Genomic DNA, 22,486 nt, shown 5'->3' on the forward strand with positions numbered 1-22,486 from the left:
CTCTGTGATATACACATTAATCGATTGTTCATTACTCGCTCAATGTCTCCTATCTAGATATGCATGTCTGCAATATCACGATTATGAATATGGCTGTATAAGCAAAGAAGTGGATATATTCCACTTAGCAAGACATATTTTATGACGCTTCAATAAGTTGTGTTACAATTGAATATTTAAATAGGAATTCGTTGGCTACATGAGCTCACAGGTATGGACCATATTTCTGTTTTGTGTTGACACACTACTTGTGGAAGACGTCGTCGATTTGAGTCCAATGAAATGATTAAAATCATTTTTGTCGCAGGTTATTGTTTCAAGTATAGACCAAGACAAAGATAAGCAGTGATGTCAGGTGCGACTATTAGCTCTCTTGGGTCGGTCAGCAATGCTAATTGTGAGTCTGTGTTAACATCTGCTTGTTTATTGCATAGATCGACGTTTCGGTGTAGATGCTTACACCACTACCGATCTAGGAATAGCTTAACGCTATGTCGCTCTGTGCAATAAACAAGAAGTCGTGTGTCTGCCGATGAAACAACTGAGTTATTTGTGATGGACAGGCCAGGTCTTCGGCATTAAACATTACCGACTAAATCTTGCAAATAAACAAATGACAAACAAGCGAAAAAACCCAAAACAAAACATAATTACATAAATACACGTGTTATAAGTCTTGGGAACTATCAACATGTCCAGTCACAGGCATCCAAACTCTACAGAGGACAGTTACATTTGACATACGGCTATGAATTGTCCTTATGGTCTAAATCGTCTCAGTCGTTGTCCAGAGTTTACAGTGTGGTTGAACACGTACGGCATGTCGTAAAGCACGACAACATCCGGGTTAGCATTGGTCTTCATCAACCTATGCTTGTCGTGGGAGATGAGAAATGGGATCGGGTGGTCAGACTTCCCTACTGGGATGATGCATGTCATCAAATAAGAAGCGTAGTTAGATGTTCTTGATGTCAATCACGTGGTGATAAAACGTATTTTACATTGCTAGAAATGCGATATAACTAACCAGGGTATTCCTGATTATGTTCCAGGCTCTCTTAGAGCTACGGTAATCGTAGGTTAATGTATGTATGGCCCTTGCGACCATCTTAACATGAAACATGAAATCATATCATATGCACCCATTCCATATGTCTGAGTTTAATTCCGAGAGAATGAATGACATACTTGTAATAACGTCAGAAAGCCAATCTTCCTTTTCCAGAGAACCTGTATAAGTTTATATTAAACGTATATTCCAAAAGTCACAAAAACACAATTGAAACACAGGTGTGTCAGACAGTTAGTTTATTTCACTGTACACACACGACATCCAAAGAACCTTGCCACGTGACCACAGTGGACAGGTTATGGCGACTGGAGCCCTATTCAATTGTTAGCCAGCATGATGATCTTAGCGGAGCCTCTGCAATAGTGTGCAAGATGGTGGTCCAGAACGGACTGGTCAATATTGCTCTGGATAGAGTTGTCGATGATCAGCCTGAGAGCTCTAGCCTGTAACACAATGGTCTAATGTCACAAGCAGTCGAAAGCTCAAACGGCAGCCTTAAAAAGCAATTTCAACACGTCTGGGATGAAATAGAGCGACGGCTATGACCTGTCTATTATCACCCTGAGAGCTGCAGCCTATATCACAAAGGGTAGTCTATATAACACAAGATGTTTTAAATAACACAAGTTAATGTTGCAAGCAGGCTACAGTTCACCAAACAACCTTAAAATCACCACAAATGGCATCGCAATAAGCCTTAGCAGCACAAGAAGCAGACTGAATGTTGTAACCAGACCATTACACAACACGCGTGCAATAACACAACACGCGCGCAATAACACAACAGCAAATCATAACACAACATGTGACCTTTACGAACGGACACCCTATCCTCAGCGGGTACTATATAACATTACATTCAACCTTAATAGCAAAACAGAAAGCATGGCTGACATAAGGTTCCATTACCTTCGTGTACAGACCACAGACCATGTGGTTTGAAGAACATGATGTTATGTGTCACGTCATTTCACGACTTATCAATAATTCAGATATTGTTAAAGAATTCGGCCAATATTGTTCATGGGAGTTCATATGTTTACCAAACTTTAACAGAATCACGAACATAGTGACAGCACTACGAATGGGTTACCTCCACGTTCTTGATTTGAGCAGGGTCGTGGACCATGGCTCTCTGTGCGTCCGTCAGAGGCATGATGTAACAGGTGCTTGCTGTTTTCACCACCATGTCATGCTGCAACCAAACGAATTGCCCCAGTTCACCTCAGTGAACGATGTCGTTTCACATATCATAAAGACGCAACATGTGGACGTAAGCCGTGGACCATTTTATTTCGTTTTCACAATTAATTGAGGCATTTAAATAAGTTGAGATCGGCAAACATTGCATATATGCAATACATAGTTAGGGCTCTTGGAATTTTATGGGCCAAATATACCAAGTTCGAAAATCTATATTTCATACATTATCCACACTCTAAAAATATTATATAATCTGCATAAATCAATAATATAGTGTGTAGGCTTAACGGTTTTGGATACATATCACGCACTACTTGTACGCACACTTCTCCCGTCATAGACAAAGGAGTAGTTCTCTGTCTCCTTGGCCTCGTGTGTGGTGTGGGCATGGGCGGCATGCGTGTGGTGACTGTGGTGCTGATGCACCTTCGCTGTTGTTACGGCATCTTGCGCCTGTAAACAAAGTTACATAGCATTACAGTCAGACACCATTGTGTCCAACTGTGAGGTGTCGAAATTGTCTCCAGGTGAAAGTGTGTCCCTGCGTATTAATTCAAGGAGATATATTTAATACAAAGTTCTTAACATATAAATGATCAAACAATGTATACACACACTCAAATTTCATAACTGATTTGATTGTAATCTAAAAAGAAACAAACAACTGTTCAAATCCCACAACCTGCGGGTGTACATATAGTAATCTAAGCCTTGGTCATAGTGGAGAGACGTCTGTCATTTTCCTTTGCTTACACATCATGCATCTACATGAAAATGAAAAGATTTTTCCGTCATGCATGGTGAATTTTCGACAATTTTTAAGAAGTCCTTGCGAATATGCACATAATCGTTTAAGCCCTAAATCAGTTCATTTCTCATTTGCTGGTGATCTGAGAGGGCTGATTTGTTGTCTGCCTTGGCTGTAGCGGTTTTATGTTCTTTTATGCGGGTGTCAGCGGGACGGGAGGTTTCACCTAATGTGGTGATTGTTATATAGGTGAAACCTCACAGCAACGACAACAAATGAATGTCTTCATCAAAATCCTTCTCTGTCTCAAAACAGTGTGACGTTGCTAGAGATAACTTGAAAGAATCTGAGGAGAAGTTAAAAGTACAATTAGACAAGAAGTCTCAAGAGATAAATTTCAGCCCTGCCGATAAGTGTTCGTGTTTTTGCCAATCCCTGGAAAACCATTACGTGCAAGGTGGGCCATATGTTATTGATAAGAGAGTCCGTGACGTCAGTATGATCAGGAAGTATCATGAACGACATGACACAGTGTGCTACCACTGTTGCTCTTGTGGATAATGTATCAGATTGTTATACAATTGAGAGATGTGAAGTTTGATGATTTTGCTAACAATGCTAACCCTAATCTATGAAAGGCTGAAATTCTAGCCAACTTAGATGTTAAAGTAGGTCGTTTATAGCAAAAAACTTACTTCACTCGTTTCCGGATGTACCTGACAGTATATATTTAACGTGCGTTTATGTAGATATAGGTGGCACTGTGCCTGTGAAACATCATCCCTACCAGATGAAGACAGTTTCAGAACATGCTTGACAATGACGTTATTGCCGCAAGTCAAAGTCACTGATGTTCAGCTTTTATTGTTGGATGGAAGTTACAGATTCTGTCCCGACATAAAACCTTTCTAAAACTGACTCTTGTCCAACACCAAGAATCGCGTCAAGTACTTCAGCGAGTTTGAGTAATGAAGAGGTATTGGCAGACTGCCACTAATGGCTTGTCAAGTGGTGACTCCAGATAGACTTCATCAACACCAGGGTGTGCCATGTGGGCATTGCTGGTAGTCTGGTGGGAGTTGGCACCTACATCCATGGTATCATCACTTATTCGATTGAATGGGTTGAACACCATAAGAGGACCCTTGTGTTGTTCAAAAGATACACTGAAGTCAAGCTGACTCTGAATTTACCAAAGTGTGCATTTGTGAATGTGAACGGTGAACGGTTTTGTCTTGTCATAGACCAAGGTCAGATACAGCCGATTTTAGTGAAGGTTTAACCGTATTTAAAATTTCCCAGTTCCGCAAAACAAGATGGTACTTATGAGAATTCTGGTAATGACTGGTTACTACTATTGTCAAAATACCTAACTTGTGGTAACTCCTCTCACTAATGTGTTTGGCAAAATGTGCTGTGGACAGCAATTGTGAGGCTGCATTTGAATCTTCAAGGTTATTCTCACAAATGTTCTTGGGGTTATGATGCAGTATTATACGTGTGGAGCATGTGTCAACAGTTATACAAGGTACCTGTAGATTCAGGAAGGGGCAATGGTATGCTGTAATTAGACTTATTTTAAATTTAGACAGAAAGCTCTGGAAAGGGCTACAAGGAGCTTTTTCCAGAATCATCTATCTCTTTAAGGAATGCCTAGTATCTTGTTCTGGTGTATATAAGTGGAGCTTTTGCTTCTCATATCACATTCCATCTCAAGTCACCAGAAGATCAGTACTGTGTGTGATGATCGTATCCTGGAATCAATCATGCTTTTGAATATCTGTCTAAAAATGATGTTCGGTCGGTGACATGATATGTGAAACGTATAGAGCAATATATAAGATCGCATAAGGAGGACAGGGACAGTTCATCTGGAAAGAAAACCAACATAAATACACGAAAAACATCATAAATAAAAATAAATAAGTAATAATTGATTCATAAAATAAAACAGATAATAAGTAATGGCGCTTAAAAGGCTGTCTGATGATATGTAGGTCTCTAAGAACTCTTCATCTGTTGTGGCAGGTGATTCAAGGCTACAAAAGTGGGAGAATGAATGCTCTATCACCTGTTTTGCTGTTGATTCCACAAAGATTGTGAGGAGAATGCTCTTCTGCATTTTGAACGTATTGTGGGAGGCGCCTCGGACAATACTTGTGAACTAGGGACGTTACATTCGTAACTACTCGTGTCATTCCGGCAAGCCGGATGGCGTCTCGTAACCCTCTCGTAGCCATGTTTACGACTGGGTCCTGTCTAAGCGCAAACGGGGATGAAGATGAAATAGTCTAGTACGATTACCAAGGAAAGAAAACTCTGAATTTCCAAACATGGCTCCTAGAATATCCTATATCCCGTGGGCAAAACAGCAATACAGTCATTCCCTTTGTAAATATGTTTCAGTGTTGAAAGTTCCTTTGGCACAAAGTTGATGTTTGAATTGTGCTTTGCATAGTTTAGCGAAGTTTCAAAGTTCAACAGGGCCGCCATTTTCATGCTTCGAAATGCGTTTTACTACGCGCGATTTGATTGGTTTGCCACGATTCTTGGCAATAGTTGTGTACGATAGGGGTACGAGTCTTCTTGTAGGTCACGGAAAGAGGCGAGTAGTTACAGAATGGGGACGTTAAATACTATAGTGCAGTGTCGCTGTATAACGCTGTGTACGTCAAGGTGAGGATCTTGTATTGTATACGCTGCTTGATAGGGAGCCAGTAGCACTGGAGTGATGTGGGCGATCTGTTTGCTCCTTGTGATGACTCGTGCAGCATTATTCTGAATCCTCTGGAGATGTTGCACTGTTGCGGCACCGTTGATCAGTGAGTTGCAATAGTCCAGACGGGAAGTTATGTAACAGTGTGTCAGTAATTTGCGGTGTCCTCATTAAGGTACTTCCTGATCTTCCCGATGTTTCTCAGGTGCCAGGATGCAGATTAAGCGACAGAAAGTATCTGCCTGTCAGAGGACATTGTTCTGTCAAAGATAACACCAAGGTTTTAACGTGATCAGCTGGAGCAACAACAGAGTCATTGACCACGATTGGTGCCATGGATGTCTTGGTCAGTTGTTGACGACTACCAAAATGATGAATTCTGTCTTGTCTGAATTGAACTTCAGGCAGTTAGCAGTCATCAATTCCTGCACAGCAAGAATGTATGACTTGCCGCTACCAAGCGCCTCATCATGTAGGTTGAATGTTCCCAAATGCAACAGTGTATCAAACGGTTTTTGAATGGAGAATTAAACCGGTGACAATAGATTCAGCTCGCCATCACCAACTGGTCGACAGCTGCAGAAGTTCCCACCAGGTTATAAGTGTCACCTTTAAGAAGGGATTTGGCAAAGCGTCAAGGTGTCATAAGCATGTCCTTTTACTGGACAAGTTGTTGAATGTGCAAAGGATATTTAAACAGGTGACATGAACTATGTAAATAACGGCAGACCTTGACGACAATCATAAGCAGAGCATTAATGAGTAGAAAAAGGTCATCCGCACAGGATTGACAGCAGCAAGATTAAGAAGCGCCTACACTGTGATGCCTGTAACACAGACGACACACCATGATCATTACAAATCATGTCCTTGTTTGTTTGTAGAAGCGATATGGTGGTGATTGTCACCACAAAGCACGGCATCGTGGTGTGAGCTTCAGCTGTAGCCCAAGGCTAATTTCATTCGTCTTTATGGTGGAAACAAGGATTCGTTTAAAAATAATGTTCCGTGTTATGCCCCTATATAAACTGCATGCGTCATAGGTTGTGTATCAATAAAGAAAAAAAGGATCTATGGTATGAGGAACAGAAGCCTGAGAAGATGTGCCCTTAAGTGAGATAATATTATGTGAAAAATTATTGTGATGTGACACTTAGGGAATAGGCGTAAAATATGCCCCCATTCTTATTGATCTGTTTCTTTCTTGGATATGCGAAGTCAAAGTAACGTGGCAAAAAAGTTACGAATCATATACATCAAAGAAAGACACCTTTAACTTTCCAATAGTCAGCTATCCCTCTACGTCTAGCAATAGTCCCGCAGCTGGTGTCTATATTTAACAACCTTTAAGATACAGTGAAGGGTGTTATATACCCCGTCAAAATGTGCAAAAAGCCGTACCATTCTTGCTCCATTGTTGTTTGATCAAATTAAATGTTTTAAAAAGGGTATCGTGGACACGTACAAGACATTTCAGTTTTCAAGTACGATGTCCGATATGTATGTGCATGCGTTTGTGACAGGTGTCCTAGGTAGGGCAAGATATGTTCCCCTTGTCGCGATGTGATAATGAATCGTACTCATGCTGCTGACTGACTGATTGAGTTTGGTTTTACGCCGCTTTTAGCAATATTCCAGCAACATCACGGCGGGGGACAACAGAAATGAGCTTCACACATTGTGCCCATGTGGGGATTCGAACCCGGGTCTTCGACGTGACGAGCCAACGCTTTAACCATTAGGCTACCCCACCGCCCCCACTCTCATGTACAATTCACTCTACACACGGCAGAGATTTCTTATAAATATAGAAAGGTGCCTGTTTATCTATATTTTATCCTGTCTATCAATTTCAAAGACGAACAAAAAAAAAGCAGTCGCGGGTCGTTTCCATGGGTCTCGAAAGAAATGATCACAGTAATATGGCTTGATCACACAAAGTCATCCCTTCGTTCGTCTCTGTCAAAAAACCTCCTTCGGTCATAGAAGGATGCACACCTCCTTGGCAAAGGTTCAGGTTTTAGATTCAGTACTTTTTAACTCCAAGATAGTCTCCCGGACACAATTAAACAATGGTAATGTAGACACTGTTCTGTTCTTCGCACAATATTGATTAAGCTGCAACATGTACCCTTTCTGTAAATACCTGCTAGCTGGACCTCACGTCGAGTTCAGTTATGAGAAAACATAGTGCTAAAGGTTTTTTGTTTCAATTGCTTTGATTGATCTTGCATATTGTTTTGTTTCGGTTCTCGTATTAACGTAGTTGCTGATATTTGTGTTATATGGTGAAGCACTAACTAATTTCTTTTGGCGAATCGTGACCTCTAATCCAATATAGATACATACATGACAGAATTGTTACAGATTAAGGTATGTTATGAAGAACATATTCGGATCAGAGATTCTTTATCCTACCTGGACGGCACTCAAAACCAACAGAGAAGCGATGACAACAAGAGAGTTCATCTTAGCAGCGCCTGTTCAACTACTTGAGCAGAATTCAAATAATATATTTCTGAGGTGTGTTCCACTACAGATAAGGATGACAAAAATGAGTGTAACATATGGATGTGGTAACATGCTTTTTCTCGGTGATAAGAACAGAACGACGAACTAGGGCTATTTGAAATAGTGGAGTGTGAATTATGAAATGGAGAAATATTTCATATGTTACGAAATGTTTGTTCTCTGCAAAACAACATGCAATTTGACATCACAATAGAGATGGTCTACAGGACAGCTTGTGTTGGTGTGTTCTATGGGGCAGGAATGCTTGTGTTGGTGTGTTCTAGGGGCTGGAATGCTTGTGTTGGTGTGTTCTATGGGGCAGGAATGCTTGTGTTGGTGTGTTCTATGGGGCAGGAATGCTTGTGTTGGTGTGTTCTAAGGGGCTGGAATGCTTGTGTTGGTGTGTTCTATGGGGCATGAATGCTTGTGTTGGTGTTCTATGGGCAGGAATGCTTGTGTTGGCGTGTTCTATGGAGCAGGAATGCTTGTGTTGGTGTGTCATAAGGAGTAGGAATGCTTTTGTTGGTGTGTTCTATGAAGCAGGAATGCTTATGGTTGGTGTGTTCTATGAAGCAGGAATGCTTATGGCAGTGTGTTCTATGGAGCAGGAATGCTTGTGGCAGTGTGTTCTTGGATGTAGGAATGCTTGTGTTGGTATGATATATGGTATAAGAATGCTTATGGTGTAATGTTCTAATGAGCAGGAACGATGGTGAGTTCAGTTTGCAGGAATCCCTGTGACGACGTGTTCAGTGGCTAGTGCTTCACGTCTTATACCTTGAGTACGCCAAATGCAAACAAACAAAAACTCAGATCGTATTACATCTAATTTTAACGGGATAATTGTATCATGCCAGTCCGGATTGTGTCTGTGCCTAACGCATATGGTATATTCCACAAACACACAGGTAAAACACAGTGTTCCATAATCCAGTTTATATTTCTCTTCCAACCACAGGGCATCTTAAGTTACATGAGTAGAAACGTTATGACAATGGGAACATAGTTTAATTGTTGGCCAGCACGATGATCTTGGCGGAACCTTTGCAGAAATGTGCAAGATGGTGGTCAAGAATGGACTGGTCAACAGGGGTCTGGATAGAGTTGTCAATGATCAGCTTGAGTGCCGCAGCCTGTCACACAAAGTATGGTATATATAACACACAAAAACATTGTACATACAACACAACAACAGACTTAATACCAATGTATACTTTACACGGCAGCTTTAAAAACAGATACATCAGCTTAAGAGCACACGAGGTCTAAACCACAACATCAAATACTATCAAATAATCTATAACACAAGCAGTCAATAACGCAACAAGCGACGTTAATATACAAACATGCAGCCTTAAACATCAAACATAGCAAGCATAAATACTTTCAAAACAGGCAGACCGTAGTGCATCAACATCCGGGTAACACAACAAACACAACTCTCAGCCTGAATAGCACAGCACTCGGCCGAAAACAACAAGCGACCTTAATGGCGAAATAGTCAGCACAACACTGTCTGTTCAGACCATCGATCATGTTGTGTTGCCGATTCAAAGCACATGCAGCCTCTCTAATCAGTAATCACGGAACCAGACACTATTGAAAGGGATGTTAATGTTAACTTATTAATATATTTTACCAAACTTGAGTGAATCAAGTTTACTTTAATTACGAACGTGTTACCTCAACTTTCTTGATCTCAGCAGGGTCGTGGATCATGCCTCTCTGTCTGTCCGTCAGTGGCATGACATAGCACTGGTCAGCCGTCTTCACCACGAGGTCATGCTGTAACCAAACAGAGCACCCCAGTTCAGCTGACTGGACCATGTCTGAAGGACGTGGTGTGGCATATCTTAATACCAACATGCCAACCTAACCCATTCTACTTCACCACTCGGTGTATGGGATGCAAATGTTTTTGAATCCGTTATATTTCTTTAAGAACGGCAAATGTGCAAGATTTTAGGAAGTGCCAAATAGTGGTTTCCAGTCCCTGGTTCGGTATGATCTTTCATCTCAAGCTGATACAACATGATGTTACGGACATAGTGCAACAGCGGTGGTTAATCCAACGCTCTCAGTTACAACTTGTACGTACACTTCTCCCGTCATAGACGAAGGAGTAGTTCTCTGTCTCCTTGGCCTCGTGTGTGGTGTGGGCATGGGCGGCATGCGTCTGGTGACTGTGGTGATGATGCGGCTTCGTTGTCGTTGGTACACCCTGCGCCTGCAAAACAGTCACACATATATATATATATATACAAAATACTCACCTTCTGTGCGAGGGGATGATCGATATACTTTTTCCAGCGGGTACTCATCAGTGGGAAAGTGAGTGAGATTAGTTTTACGCCGTTTTCAACAATATTCCAGCAATATCACGGCTGGGGACAACAGAAATGAGCTTTACATATTGTACACATGTGGGGAATCGAACCCGTGTCTTCGGCGTGACGAGCGAACGCTTTAACCACCAGGCTACCCCACCGCCCCCATCAGTGTAAAGGGTAGCATCAGTAGGACGAGGAACAGTTTACTTGGCATATCACCCGGAAGGGCTATTAGGCAAAGTTTTACCAGGGATATCCAAACACATGTACATGTGAGATAGAAAAGTTGGGGATTCCTATAAATATTACCCATGATTCATTGCATGAAAAACACATATATAAGGGCAACTATAATCTCGTTTACAAAATAAATGGAAAGACTAGGAATCAAAGTAAAGAGCTTGAAAATGGTGAAATGGACTGTGATGGACTCAATAGATCTAGAAGGAATTATAATTAATTATAGTTATAATTATATTTAATATCTTGTATCCAGAAAAATAGAGTGAACTCGTACTCGAATAGATATAAAATATTTAATGATATTTTGTAATATCTATTTTGTTCGAATTACTATAAAAACAATTGTTATATGTTAATATATTCGATATTTTCATCACTTTGTAATAGTTAATTATTTTATTAATTTATTTTTTCAACAAGGAGATAACATTTTTCTTAAGAGGTTGAAAGTCTGCCCAAAAAGCAATAAGACGTGCATAAATATTTTCATTTTATTTGGGGTTTTAAATGAAAATCATGACTTAAACCCCAATATGTTTCATTTCACAAAGTGAAAATTCACCTATTAATATACACAGGAGTTACTTCCTTTATCAAGTTGGCTCAAATGTAATTTAGGCGAGTTATTTATTTGTCTGAACATCAAAATTGGTAAGAAACAAACAACACCATGTTGAATTCCACTACGATAGACTTGCGACACGTCAGAACCTATCCTAGTATTTGTCATATGTTATGCTATCCCTAGCGCTAGGGGCGGTGGGGTAGCCTAGGTTAAAGCGTTGGCTCGTCACGCCGAAGACCCGGGTTCGAATCCCACATGGGCACAATGTGCAAAGCCCATTTCTGGTGTCCCCGCCGTGATGTTGCTGGAATATTGCTAACAGCGGCGTAAAACCAAAACTCAGTCAATCAGTCAGTCCTAACGCTAGGATACTTTTCGAGAATAAGGTAGGAGACCTGTCATAGACCGTAGGATCAAAATAAGGCTATCCCTGGGCTAGGTTCTTTTTCTAGAAATGGGGCCCAGATTTAGATCGCCACCTTTATGGGCGAATTATTGATTGCACTGTCCAGTTTGTTAATGCTTGCAAAAATTCCGATTTGTGACGAGTGGCAAGCAAACGCTTTCAAGAACAGCATTTTAACAGTGTCATGACGACAAACAGTGGTGTCATAGGTCACATATCATGGGCCACATTGTTCAATCACGAACCGATGTCTTCCCGTATTTTACATATGATATGGTAAAGCTATATACGTGTCACTACACAACGGCTAGCCTACAATCACAGTCTGGAATAATTGTCTTCAACAGTGCTTAAAAATCTGGCAGAGAATCTGCTTATCCCAAATCAAACATCAGCACATACCAATCGATTCCTATAAATATTACCCATGATTCATTGCATGAAAAACACATATATAAGGGCAACTATAATCTCGTTTACAAAATAAATGGAAAGACTAGGAATCAAAGTAAAGAGCTTGAAAATGGTGAAATGGACTGTGATGGACTCAATAGATCTAGAAGGAATTATGCTTAATTATAGTTATAATTATATTTAATATCTTGTATCCAGAAAAATAGAGTGAACTCGTACTCGAATAGATACAAAATATTTAATGATATTTTGTAATATCTATTTTGTTCGAATTACTATAAAAACAATTGTTATATGTTAATATATTCGATATTTTCATCACTTTGTAATAGTTAATTATTTTATTAATTTATTTTTTTCAACAAGGAGATAACATTTTTCTTAAGAGGTTGAAAGTCTGCCCAAAAAAGCAATAAGACGTGCATAAATATTTTCATTTTATTTGGGGTTTTTAAATGAAAATCATGACTTAAACCCCCCAATATGTTTCATTTCACAAAGTGAAAATTCACCTATTATATACACAGGAGTTACTTCCCTTATCAAGTTGGCTCAAATGTAATTTAGGCGAGTTATTTATTTGTCTGAACATCAAAATTGGTAAGAAACAAACAACACCATGTTGAATTCCACTACGATAGACATGCGACACGTCAGAACCTATCCTAGTATTTGTCATATGTTATGCTATCCTAGCGCTAGGGGGGCGGTGGGGTAGCCTAGGGGTTAAAGCGTTGGCTCGTCACGCCGAAGACCCGGGTTCGAATCCCCACATGGGCACAATGTGTAAAGCCCATTTCTGGTGTCCCCCGCCGTGATGTTGCTGGAATATTGCTAACAGCGGCGTAAAACCAAAACTCAGTCTATCAGTCAGTCCTAACGCTAGGATACTTTTCGAGAATAAGGTAGGAGACCTGTCATAGACCGTAGGATCAAAATAAGGCTATCCCTGGGCTAGGTTCTTTTCTAGAAATGGGGCCCAGATTTAGATCGCCACCTTTATGGGCGAATTATTGATTGCACTGTCCAGTTTGTTAATGCTTGCAAAAATTCCGATTTGTGACGAGTGGCAAGCAAACGCTTTCAAGAACAGCATTTTAACAGTGTCATGACGACAAACAGTGGTGTCATAGGTCACATATCATGGGCCACATTGTTCAATCACGAACCGATGTCTTCCCGTATTTTACATATGATATGGTAAAGCTATATACGTGTCACTACACAACGGCTAGCCTACAATCACAGTCTGGAATAATTGTCTTCAACAGTGCTTAAAAATCTGGCAGAGAATCTGCTTATCCCAAATCAAACATCAGCACATACCAATCGATTCCTATAAATATTACCCATGATTCATTGCATGAAAAACACATATATAAGGGCAACTATAATCTCGTTTACAAAATAAATGGAAAGACTAGGAATCAAAGTAAAGAGCTTGAAAATGGTGAAATGGACTGTGATGGACTCAATAGATCTAGAAGGAATTATAATTAATTATAGTTATAATTATATTTAATATCTTGTATCCAGAAAAATAGAGTGAACTCGTACTCGAATAGATACAAAATATTTAATGATATTTTGTAATATCTATTTTGTTCGAATTACTATAAAAACAATTGTTATATGTTAATATATTCGATATTTTCATCACTTTGTAATAGTTAATTATTTTATTAATTTATTTTTTTCAACAAGGAGATAACATTTTTCTTAAGAGGTTGAAAGTCTGCCCAAAAAAGCAATAAGACGTGCATAAATATTTTCATTTTATTTGGGGTTTTAAATGAAAATCATGACTTAAACCCCCCAATATGTTTCATTTCACAAAGTGAAAATTCACCTATTAAATACACAGGAGTTACTTCCCTTATCAAGTTGGCTCAAATGTAATTTAGGCGAGTTATCTATTTGTCTGAACATCAAAATTGGTAAGAAACAAACAACACCATGTTGAATTCCACTACGATAGACTTGCGACACGTCAGAACCTATCCTAGTATTTGTCATATGTTATGCTATCCTAGCGCTAGGGGGGCGGTGGGGTAGCCTAGTGGTTAAAGCGTTGGCTCGTCACGCCGAAGACCCGGGTTCGAATCCCCACATGGGCACAATGTGCAAAGCCCATTTCTGGTGTCCCCCGCCGTGATGTTGCTGGAATATTGCTAAAAGCGGCGTAAAACCAAAACTCAGTCAATCAGTCAGTCCTAGCGCTAGGATACTTTTCGAGAATAAGGTAGGAGACCTGTCATAGACCGTAGGATCAAAATAAGGCTATCCCTGGGCTAGGTTCTTTTCTAGAAATGGGGCCCAGATTTAGATCGCCACCTTTATGGGCGAATTATTGATTGCACTGTCCAGTTTGTTAATGCTTGCAAAAATTCCGATTTGTGACGAGTGGCAAGCAAACGCTTTCAAGAACAGCATTTTAACAGTGTCATGACGACAAACAGTGGTGTCATAGGTCACATATCATGGGCCACATTGTTCAATCACGAACCGATGTCTTCCCGTATTTTACATATGATATGGTAAAGCTATAAACGTGTCACTACACAACGGCTAGCCTACAATCACAGTCTGGAATAATTGTCTTCAACAGTGCTTAAAATTCTGGCAGAGAATCTGCTTATCCCAAATCAAACATCAGCACATACCAATCGAAACCTTTTGTCTGTTGGTTATTTGTCTAAATCTTTATCCTGTGTTATGTTTGGGTTTATACTTCACAGTAAAGTACAGATTCTAGTACTTTGTGGGGTTGAGTCACATTTGGAATTTAAACCCACACTCTCCTAGTGAGGCACCTCGTCTTTAGCACAAGAGGTCTGCAATCTAATCAACTCAGTCAACATGGCTTCCACAAAATTGGAAGCATGACAGTCTAGAAAACGTACATGTACTTTGTGTTCCCTTGTGGCAAGAGTTAATAGACACAGCCAAAATCTTGGACTCAACCCAACAAAACCCCAAAACTTTACTGAGAACGTGTAATCCAAAATACAAAATCTGTTACATTTGACCACATTCTAAATGGCATGTGTGTTCTGACACATTTATCAAGTCGTTCAACGCATGGGTTCCTAGTCCTACCTGCACGGCACACAAAACCACCAGAGACGCAATGACAACAATAGAGTTCATCTTGGCAGTGTCTGTTCAAGGACTGGAGCAGGATTGAAACGACAGGGTTTTAAATGCCTCTTGGGTACGTTCCTCTAGAGATAAGGATGAACACGAAGTACAGCATATGGATGTGGTAACATTCTTTCTCAGTGATAAGAGCATGCCAAACAAGGTCTGTATCAAGTATTGGAATTTGAAACATGTATTGGAAATTGAGGTAATCAAGTTCAGAGATTTTTGTTCGCTCTCTACACGTGGCATTTCATTTATATAGCAAGACATCATAAACACACTCAAATATTCAGTACCCGTGCGTACCATAACAAGTGTACGTACTGGTTTTGTGGGCAGGAATGTTGGTGGCTATGTGATCGACTCGGTAGGATTGTTTGTAGCAGCGTATGCTAATTGGCAGTAATGGTGGTGGCGATGTGATCGACTCGGCGGGATTGCATTGTGTTCGAATATGTTGTTCCTGACTAGAATGCTTATGGTGCTGTTCGACTGGGAAAGAAATGTTTGTCGCAGTGTGTTGTCCCTGGCAGACATGTTTGTGGCAGTGTTCTCTGTGGTGCAGAAATGTTTATGGTGTTGTGTTGAGCGGGAAAGAGATGCTTTCTGGCCTATGCTGTGAGGACTTGATGATGAATCCATTTCCGCGTTTTGCTTAGGTACGGGGGACCAAACGTACACTCTTCAAAAAAGGAAACGCACAATCCATTTTTATATTCTATAAGACAAAATATTAGGGATGTCAACTTCTTGTTTATTCTAAACACAACGTTTCTGGGCTTTTCCTTGCCCCTTCGTCAGGTCAAAGTTGAATAACAGGTGTACAGGATATATATACACTAGTAATGGACATGAAGCCAGGGTGAATTTAAGCATGTATATACAATTAACAGGGAATTATCTAATTGATGTACAAGGGTGGTGGGGGGTAACATTGAGTCTAATCAATTTGTCAGGCTTTGGGTACCCGCCGTGATGTTGCTGGAATATTGCTGAAAGCGGCGTAAAACCCAACTCAGTCAGTCAGTCAGTCAGTCAGGCTTTGGGTAGGTAAACTCCTTGATTTCTATTCATCTGTGGCGACAAGAATGTTTATGGTGCTGTTCCAGTGGGAACGAAATGCTTGTCGCAGTGTGTTGTCCCTGGCAGACGTGTTTGTGTTTTCTGTGGTGCAGGAATGTTTATGGGTATGTGTTGAGCGGGGATGCTTTCTGGCCTATGCTGTGAGGACTTGATGATGAATCCATTTCCGTGTTTCGCTTAGGTACGGGGGACCAAACGTACACTCTTCAAAAAAGGAAACGCACAATCCATTTTTAGAAAATGTATTGCGTTAGTGCCCCTAATACGCAGATGGCGCACAGCTGTACAACTGTTGTCCTGCAGACCAAGAACAGTCATGTAGCCCACTAACAGTCACGAGTCTATGCTGTGATGACGTTAAATCCTGGATGACCCACAACAAACTTAAGCTCAACAGCAACAAGACAGAGTGCATTCTCCTTGGTCCAGAGAAGCGGAGGTCCAAGTGTGGAGTCAAGTCACTGGAATTTGACAATTCATGTATCTACCTACTTAGCTGATCAAGTCAAAGACCTGGGCGTGTTCCTAGATTCAATCTTGTCACTCGATTATCATATCACTCCGCAACATTGGAAATATTCGCCAATGTCTTACAGTTGAATCTGCCAAGACTCTTGTATTTTCACTTGTAATGAGTGCACTTGATGATTGTAACTGTTTACTGGGCGGTGTATCAAAGACCCAGATAGCCAAGCTGCAGAAGGTGCAGAACGTCGCCACCCGCATGGTGACTCGCTCTGAAAAATATGAACACATTACATTCGCCACTGGCTTCCAGTCGAGTTTGTAAACTCCTATATTGTATACTAACCGTTACACGTCCGATGCTCAGGATCCCAAAGGAAAGACAGGGTGGTCCTGGATCAGTGGCCTGGAACAGTCTCTCAAAGAGTCTAAGTGACTGTTGTGACTTTCATACCTTTAAATCCAATCTAAAAACACACATGTTTAAGATAGCCTTTGAAGTGTAGCTCTTTTCCTTACTCGCATTTTTATTTGTGCGCTTTCAGCATGACAAACGAATGACAAAAATTGAAAACAAAGTTGGCCTTTCCATAATGATCAGTACCGCATGCTTGCACGTGTATTGTGATTTGCATGTTTTCTTGGTAACGTTTTGGCAAATATATTTTTCAAACGCTTCTAAAACAGGGGAAAAGTTAAAATTGCCGCGTTTTGGCTGTTTACAATCACACAAAGGCTATTTCGAAGGAAATAGTATATTTATATTATTTTTGCCGCAGTCCAATATCCTCAAAATCACCAATGCGTTTCTTTTTTTGGAAGCGTAATATATGACCCCTTTAGAGCAAAGCCCTCGAGGTTGGACCAAACGCAGGTTACCGAACGAGAAAAAAACACACTACACAGTCAAAATGAAATCAACCACCCTCCAGTGAACAAGCTAGCAAACAATGGAGATGTGACTAGCCCCAGGGGCAGCGACAGAACCAATATCTTGGGCGCCCTAAGATCATCTTGCTCCAGTGCGCGAAAGCAAAATTCTCCAAAATAGTGCAGTTTATTAAAGCAGAATTGGTGACAAAAAACTGACAACACATGCCAATGTGGGCATTCCACAGACGGCTGAATACCGACGACCAGATCCGGTGAAACTTCGATGCGAAGATCATTTGATCGACTGCACGTGCAAAACCTGATTTGGCACTAACGTCATTTGCACGACGAATGGATGGGTTTGAGTGGGTTTTGCTAACGTTTTTCTAGAGTCGAAAGATAGGGATCCCATTTCGGATACATAGATGTATCATCCGAGAAAAGGTATTCATTTTTTTCAAATTACATTTTGTGAAGTTTCTTTTTTGACTCAGTATATGTGCGCTGTGACCAGTACGAGCTACTGCCAACGCTAGTCAGGCACCTGTGATGAACCCCAAGTGTATACATTAGCAGAAATTGCAATTGGACATTCTGATTATTGTTCCTAAATTTCTGGATGCAGTTGTCACTGATGACCGACATGTTGGCTCGCAAAATGAAGTTCCTCGACCATGGCCTCGAAGATAGTTCGGCATTTTCCCATTTCCCTTTTCGGAAGATGGTGATGCGCTGTTGATTACGGTCATATATATAACTTATGCCATAGTCCCGCGTCGTTTTGACGAATATTTCTCTTACTCTCAATGCGGACTGTTATTTACATGACATTAACTGTTGTGTGCATGGAGCTGCTCTAATATGCAGAGTTTCAAAGGAAAACGAAACAACATGCTAATAAACTGAATCATAAAATGGAAAAACACTAAAACAAGGAAAGATATATACATATATATACATACCATGGATAGAACGTTGTGATTTATACTTATGCCAAAATGCGAAAACAAACAGTTTTGAAACAATCACTGGAAATCATCGCTGTATCGACTTTATGTTTTGAGAGGGGAGAGTCCTTCGCTTTTTTAAAGCAATATTCCTTCAATATAACGGGGGGAAACCGGAAACGAGCTTCACACATTGTGCCAACGTGGGGAATCGAATCCATGGCTTCGGCGTGAGAGAGCGAACGCTTTAACCACTAGGCTACCCACATCGCCCCTTGCTTGGATTGTATGGTGGCCTGAAAAGTGAAACATGAAGCGTTCTGCTCAGGACTAGTCACCTCCCACTCGTAACCGTCAATGTGTGATCTTGCATTATAATATATAGATTACGGAATTACTTCAACTGGATTTTGCAACCGCTTGTCAGTACACGCATAGTATTAACACAAACACAGAATATTAAGCTATATCATGCTTGTGGTTTTGACTCAGTACGACTAATAAAATGAAGTGTGATATGAATAATATGATATTTCGGGGTCATAAAACTTCTTTGGAATATTCTGGTATGCATCCGCAGAAGTGTTTGAAAAAGATAAATACATTGATATTATGAAATTATTGAATTCTGTGTTGGTTTTTAGACTTATGTACTTGAGAAGATTCGGGAAAATCACAAATATGCGGACCTCACTTACAAAATGTACGTTTGCATCAAAATTACTGCCCATTGTTCTCGATGCCTTAGATGAGGAACTTCCCAATCAGTTGCCTGACAATGAAATAGTACCCAACATTTCCTGTCAGAAACGAAGACCTTCTGAAACTATGGGTAATGCAGAAGGATGCAGTGGTTGGGAATCTTCGTATTCACTGAAAGATTCTTGGTGGGTTTCACTGGACAGCGCTTCCTGAGAGTAGTTCCATTCTAATGCTACTGCTGCTGCTGATGCTACTACTGTCCCGTGAGGATCCGGGCTAACATTGATCTTCAGTGAGGTGAGGTGAAATGGGATTTAACGTCCTGCTTGAGAATATTTCACTCATATGACGACGTGCATGCGTGTGTATGTGTATGTGCGGGCTGCTTGTACTAGCCCAGACTTAAGCTGGTTTTATAGTGCTAGCCAAATGAGATACCATGCCGCATGAATAGACCACTCAGACACATTATACTGACTCCGAGCCGACCAGTCCTTGTTGTACCCATTAATGCCGAGCGCCAGGCAGGGACCAACAAGTACCATATTTTAACGTCTTTTGGTATGACGCGGTCGGGGATCGAACCCGCGACCTTCCACTCTCCGGGCGGACGCTCTAACCACTACACCACGGAGGCGGTCTGATCTTCAGTAACCTATGCTTGTCGTAAGAGGAGACTAACGGGATCGGGTTGTCAGGCTCGCTGATTTGGTTGACACATGTCATCGTATCCCAATTACGTAGATCGATGCTCATGTTGTTGATCACTGGTTTTTCTGGTCCAGACTCGATTATTTACAGACCGCCTCCATATAGTTGGAATACTGCTGAGTGCATCGTAAAACTAAACTCACTCACTACTACTACTTATTCTATTGCTGCTGCTGCATCCCCTCCCCAATTCAATGATAAAACAACAAAACATAATAATCTACCCATTGAATTTCGTCTATAACTCGAGCGTGTATTAATAAATCACTATGCGTGCTTACAAACAAGTGTTCGTTCAAAACCGAGCACATTTCATGCAACCATGCAAGTCACAATAATTGCAAATGATTGATGTGGACGAGAAGATAATATTTTACGGTGCTTCGATAAGTTATTCAACTGTTGGTTTAACAACTGTCAGATGTGGTGAGCTGTATGTATGCTGTTCTACGGCTTTATTGAAGAGCAAACGTTATCGACCATATTATCTCCTCAGCATTATAAGCGATAAATTTTAGAGCCGGAATCTGAGTATATGCAGCTGTCGAGTATGGATTCTTCTGTCAATCGGTTGATTTTGGAGATTCGCAAATCATGGTACCGTTAATGTGAGAATATAATATGTATAAACTATCGATTTTCAGGTTATTACATCAAATATAGACCACGACAGTGGGTCAGTCAATGACGGATGGATGATGTGAGAAGGGATTATGAGCTCCGTCAGGGTCTGTGAGTATTGCTGATTGTAAGGTATTGTGATCATGGAAACACCCACTGGTTTGTATGTTACTGACTGGTTTTCTTGAAATGGCTGGAATATTGCAGTGTGGGAAATCAAACAACGAGCACACATGCAGTGCCCTCGAAATCTTACAAAAATATAGTTCTGTGAATTAAACGTCTAACAACCTATGCCTAAATGTACGGAAGCGTAGTAGGGCCACGGTGAGAATATTTTTGGGTCTTACTATCTCCTACGTAGTACTTAATATCTCCTACGTAGGACTTAATATCTCCTACGTAGGACTTAATATCTCCTACGTAGGACTTAGTATCTCCTACGTAGGACATAGTATCTCCTACGTAGGAGTTAGTATCTCCTACGTAGGACTTAGTATCTCCTAAGTGGGTATCTCCTCCGTAGGAGTTAGTATCTCCTCCGTAGGACATAGTATCTCCTACGTAGGACTTAGTATCTCCTACGTAGGACTTAGTATCTCCTACGTAGGACTTAATATCTCCTACGTAGGACTTAATATCTCCTACGTAGGACTTAGTATCTCCTACGTAGGACATAGTATCTCCTACGTAGGAGTTAGTATCTCCTACGTAGGACTTAGTATCTCCTAAGTGGGTATCTCCTCCGTAGGAGTTAGTATCTCCTCCGTAGGACATAGTATCTCCTACGTAGGACTTAGTATCTCCTACGTAGGACTTAGTATCTCCTACGTAGGACTTAATATCTCCTACGTAGGAGTTAATATCTCCTACGTAGGAGTTAGTATCTCCTAAGTGGGTATCTCCTACGTAGGACTTAGTATCTCCTACGTAGGACATAGTATCTCCTACTTAGTACTTAATATTTCCTGTAGGAGATGATCGATAAACGTTTATATGGATTAATCTGAAACGGTCGACTTAAAGCCCCAGACACGCACACAATCTCCTGTTTCACTGTTTCAGTCACTGTAAGAGTCTACAGTCATTCGTTTCATTCACTATTAGAGTCTACAGTTATGTTTGATTTACTGTTAGAGTCTACTATCATGTGTTTCAATTTACTATTAGAGTCTACTGTTTCCTTCGATATTAGAGTCATGTGTTCAACTAATTGTTGCACATTAGTACTGTGTTGGACCGACTGTTATACTTTACTGCCTTGCGTTCAGTTTGCTCTACTATTATGCGTTGCAGTTAGTTCACTGTTATATGTTGCACTTTGTTACATTTTACTATTATGCATTGGATATTTCAGAGGTCGTTGCACATGAATCATAATCTGCGTGTACAGACGTGTCTTAGACTATAGGTGGCAATCTATGTGTACGTATCCCTTTATATCTATACAAATAACTATAATGACAATTCTTTGCCTTTTTTGAATTGTTTTACGCCGCACTCAACAGTTGTCCACCCCGGTTTCAGTTCCATCCGGGATTCGAACCCACACTCTGAGAGCGACGCACCTAATCGCCAGCGTATAAATCTTTCAGCAATCGATCCCAGGCAGCTACAGAGGATTCCAGGAAAATAGAAAACCTACAGTGTATTTCACTAACATGTACATATAGTAAATATGTACGGTTCCTTCTCATCCTCCCGTGTACTGGAATTTGTGCTATACTTCAGA

General features: G+C 40.6%; 2 protein-coding genes across 2 annotated transcripts; both read right to left on the reverse strand.

The window, feature by feature from the left end:
- Positions 1–1,293: 1,293 nt before the first annotated feature.
- Positions 1,294–8,262, reverse strand: LOC124284930. Its single transcript, XM_046721061.1, has 4 exons — positions 8,158–8,262; positions 2,600–2,728; positions 2,166–2,267; positions 1,294–1,515 (listed from the first exon to the last, which is right to left on the reverse strand). Exons 1-4 carry the CDS (start codon positions 8,206–8,208, stop codon positions 1,390–1,392), a joined length of 408 nt encoding a protein of 135 aa, XP_046577017.1. The 5' UTR covers positions 8,209–8,262; the 3' UTR covers positions 1,294–1,389.
- A 909-nt stretch (positions 8,263–9,171) lies between these two features.
- Positions 9,172–15,444, reverse strand: LOC124284931. Its single transcript, XM_046721062.1, has 4 exons — positions 15,308–15,444; positions 10,349–10,477; positions 9,934–10,035; positions 9,172–9,383 (listed from the first exon to the last, which is right to left on the reverse strand). Exons 1-4 carry the CDS (start codon positions 15,356–15,358, stop codon positions 9,258–9,260), a joined length of 408 nt encoding a protein of 135 aa, XP_046577018.1. The 5' UTR covers positions 15,359–15,444; the 3' UTR covers positions 9,172–9,257.
- Positions 15,445–22,486: the final 7,042 nt, after the last annotated feature.

The sequence above is a fragment of the Haliotis rubra genome, unplaced genomic scaffold (genome assembly GCF_003918875.1).
Source record: "Haliotis rubra isolate DU_JTF1 unplaced genomic scaffold, ASM391887v1 Scf348, whole genome shotgun sequence".
Classification (NCBI taxonomy): domain Eukaryota; kingdom Metazoa; phylum Mollusca; class Gastropoda; order Lepetellida; family Haliotidae; genus Haliotis; species Haliotis rubra.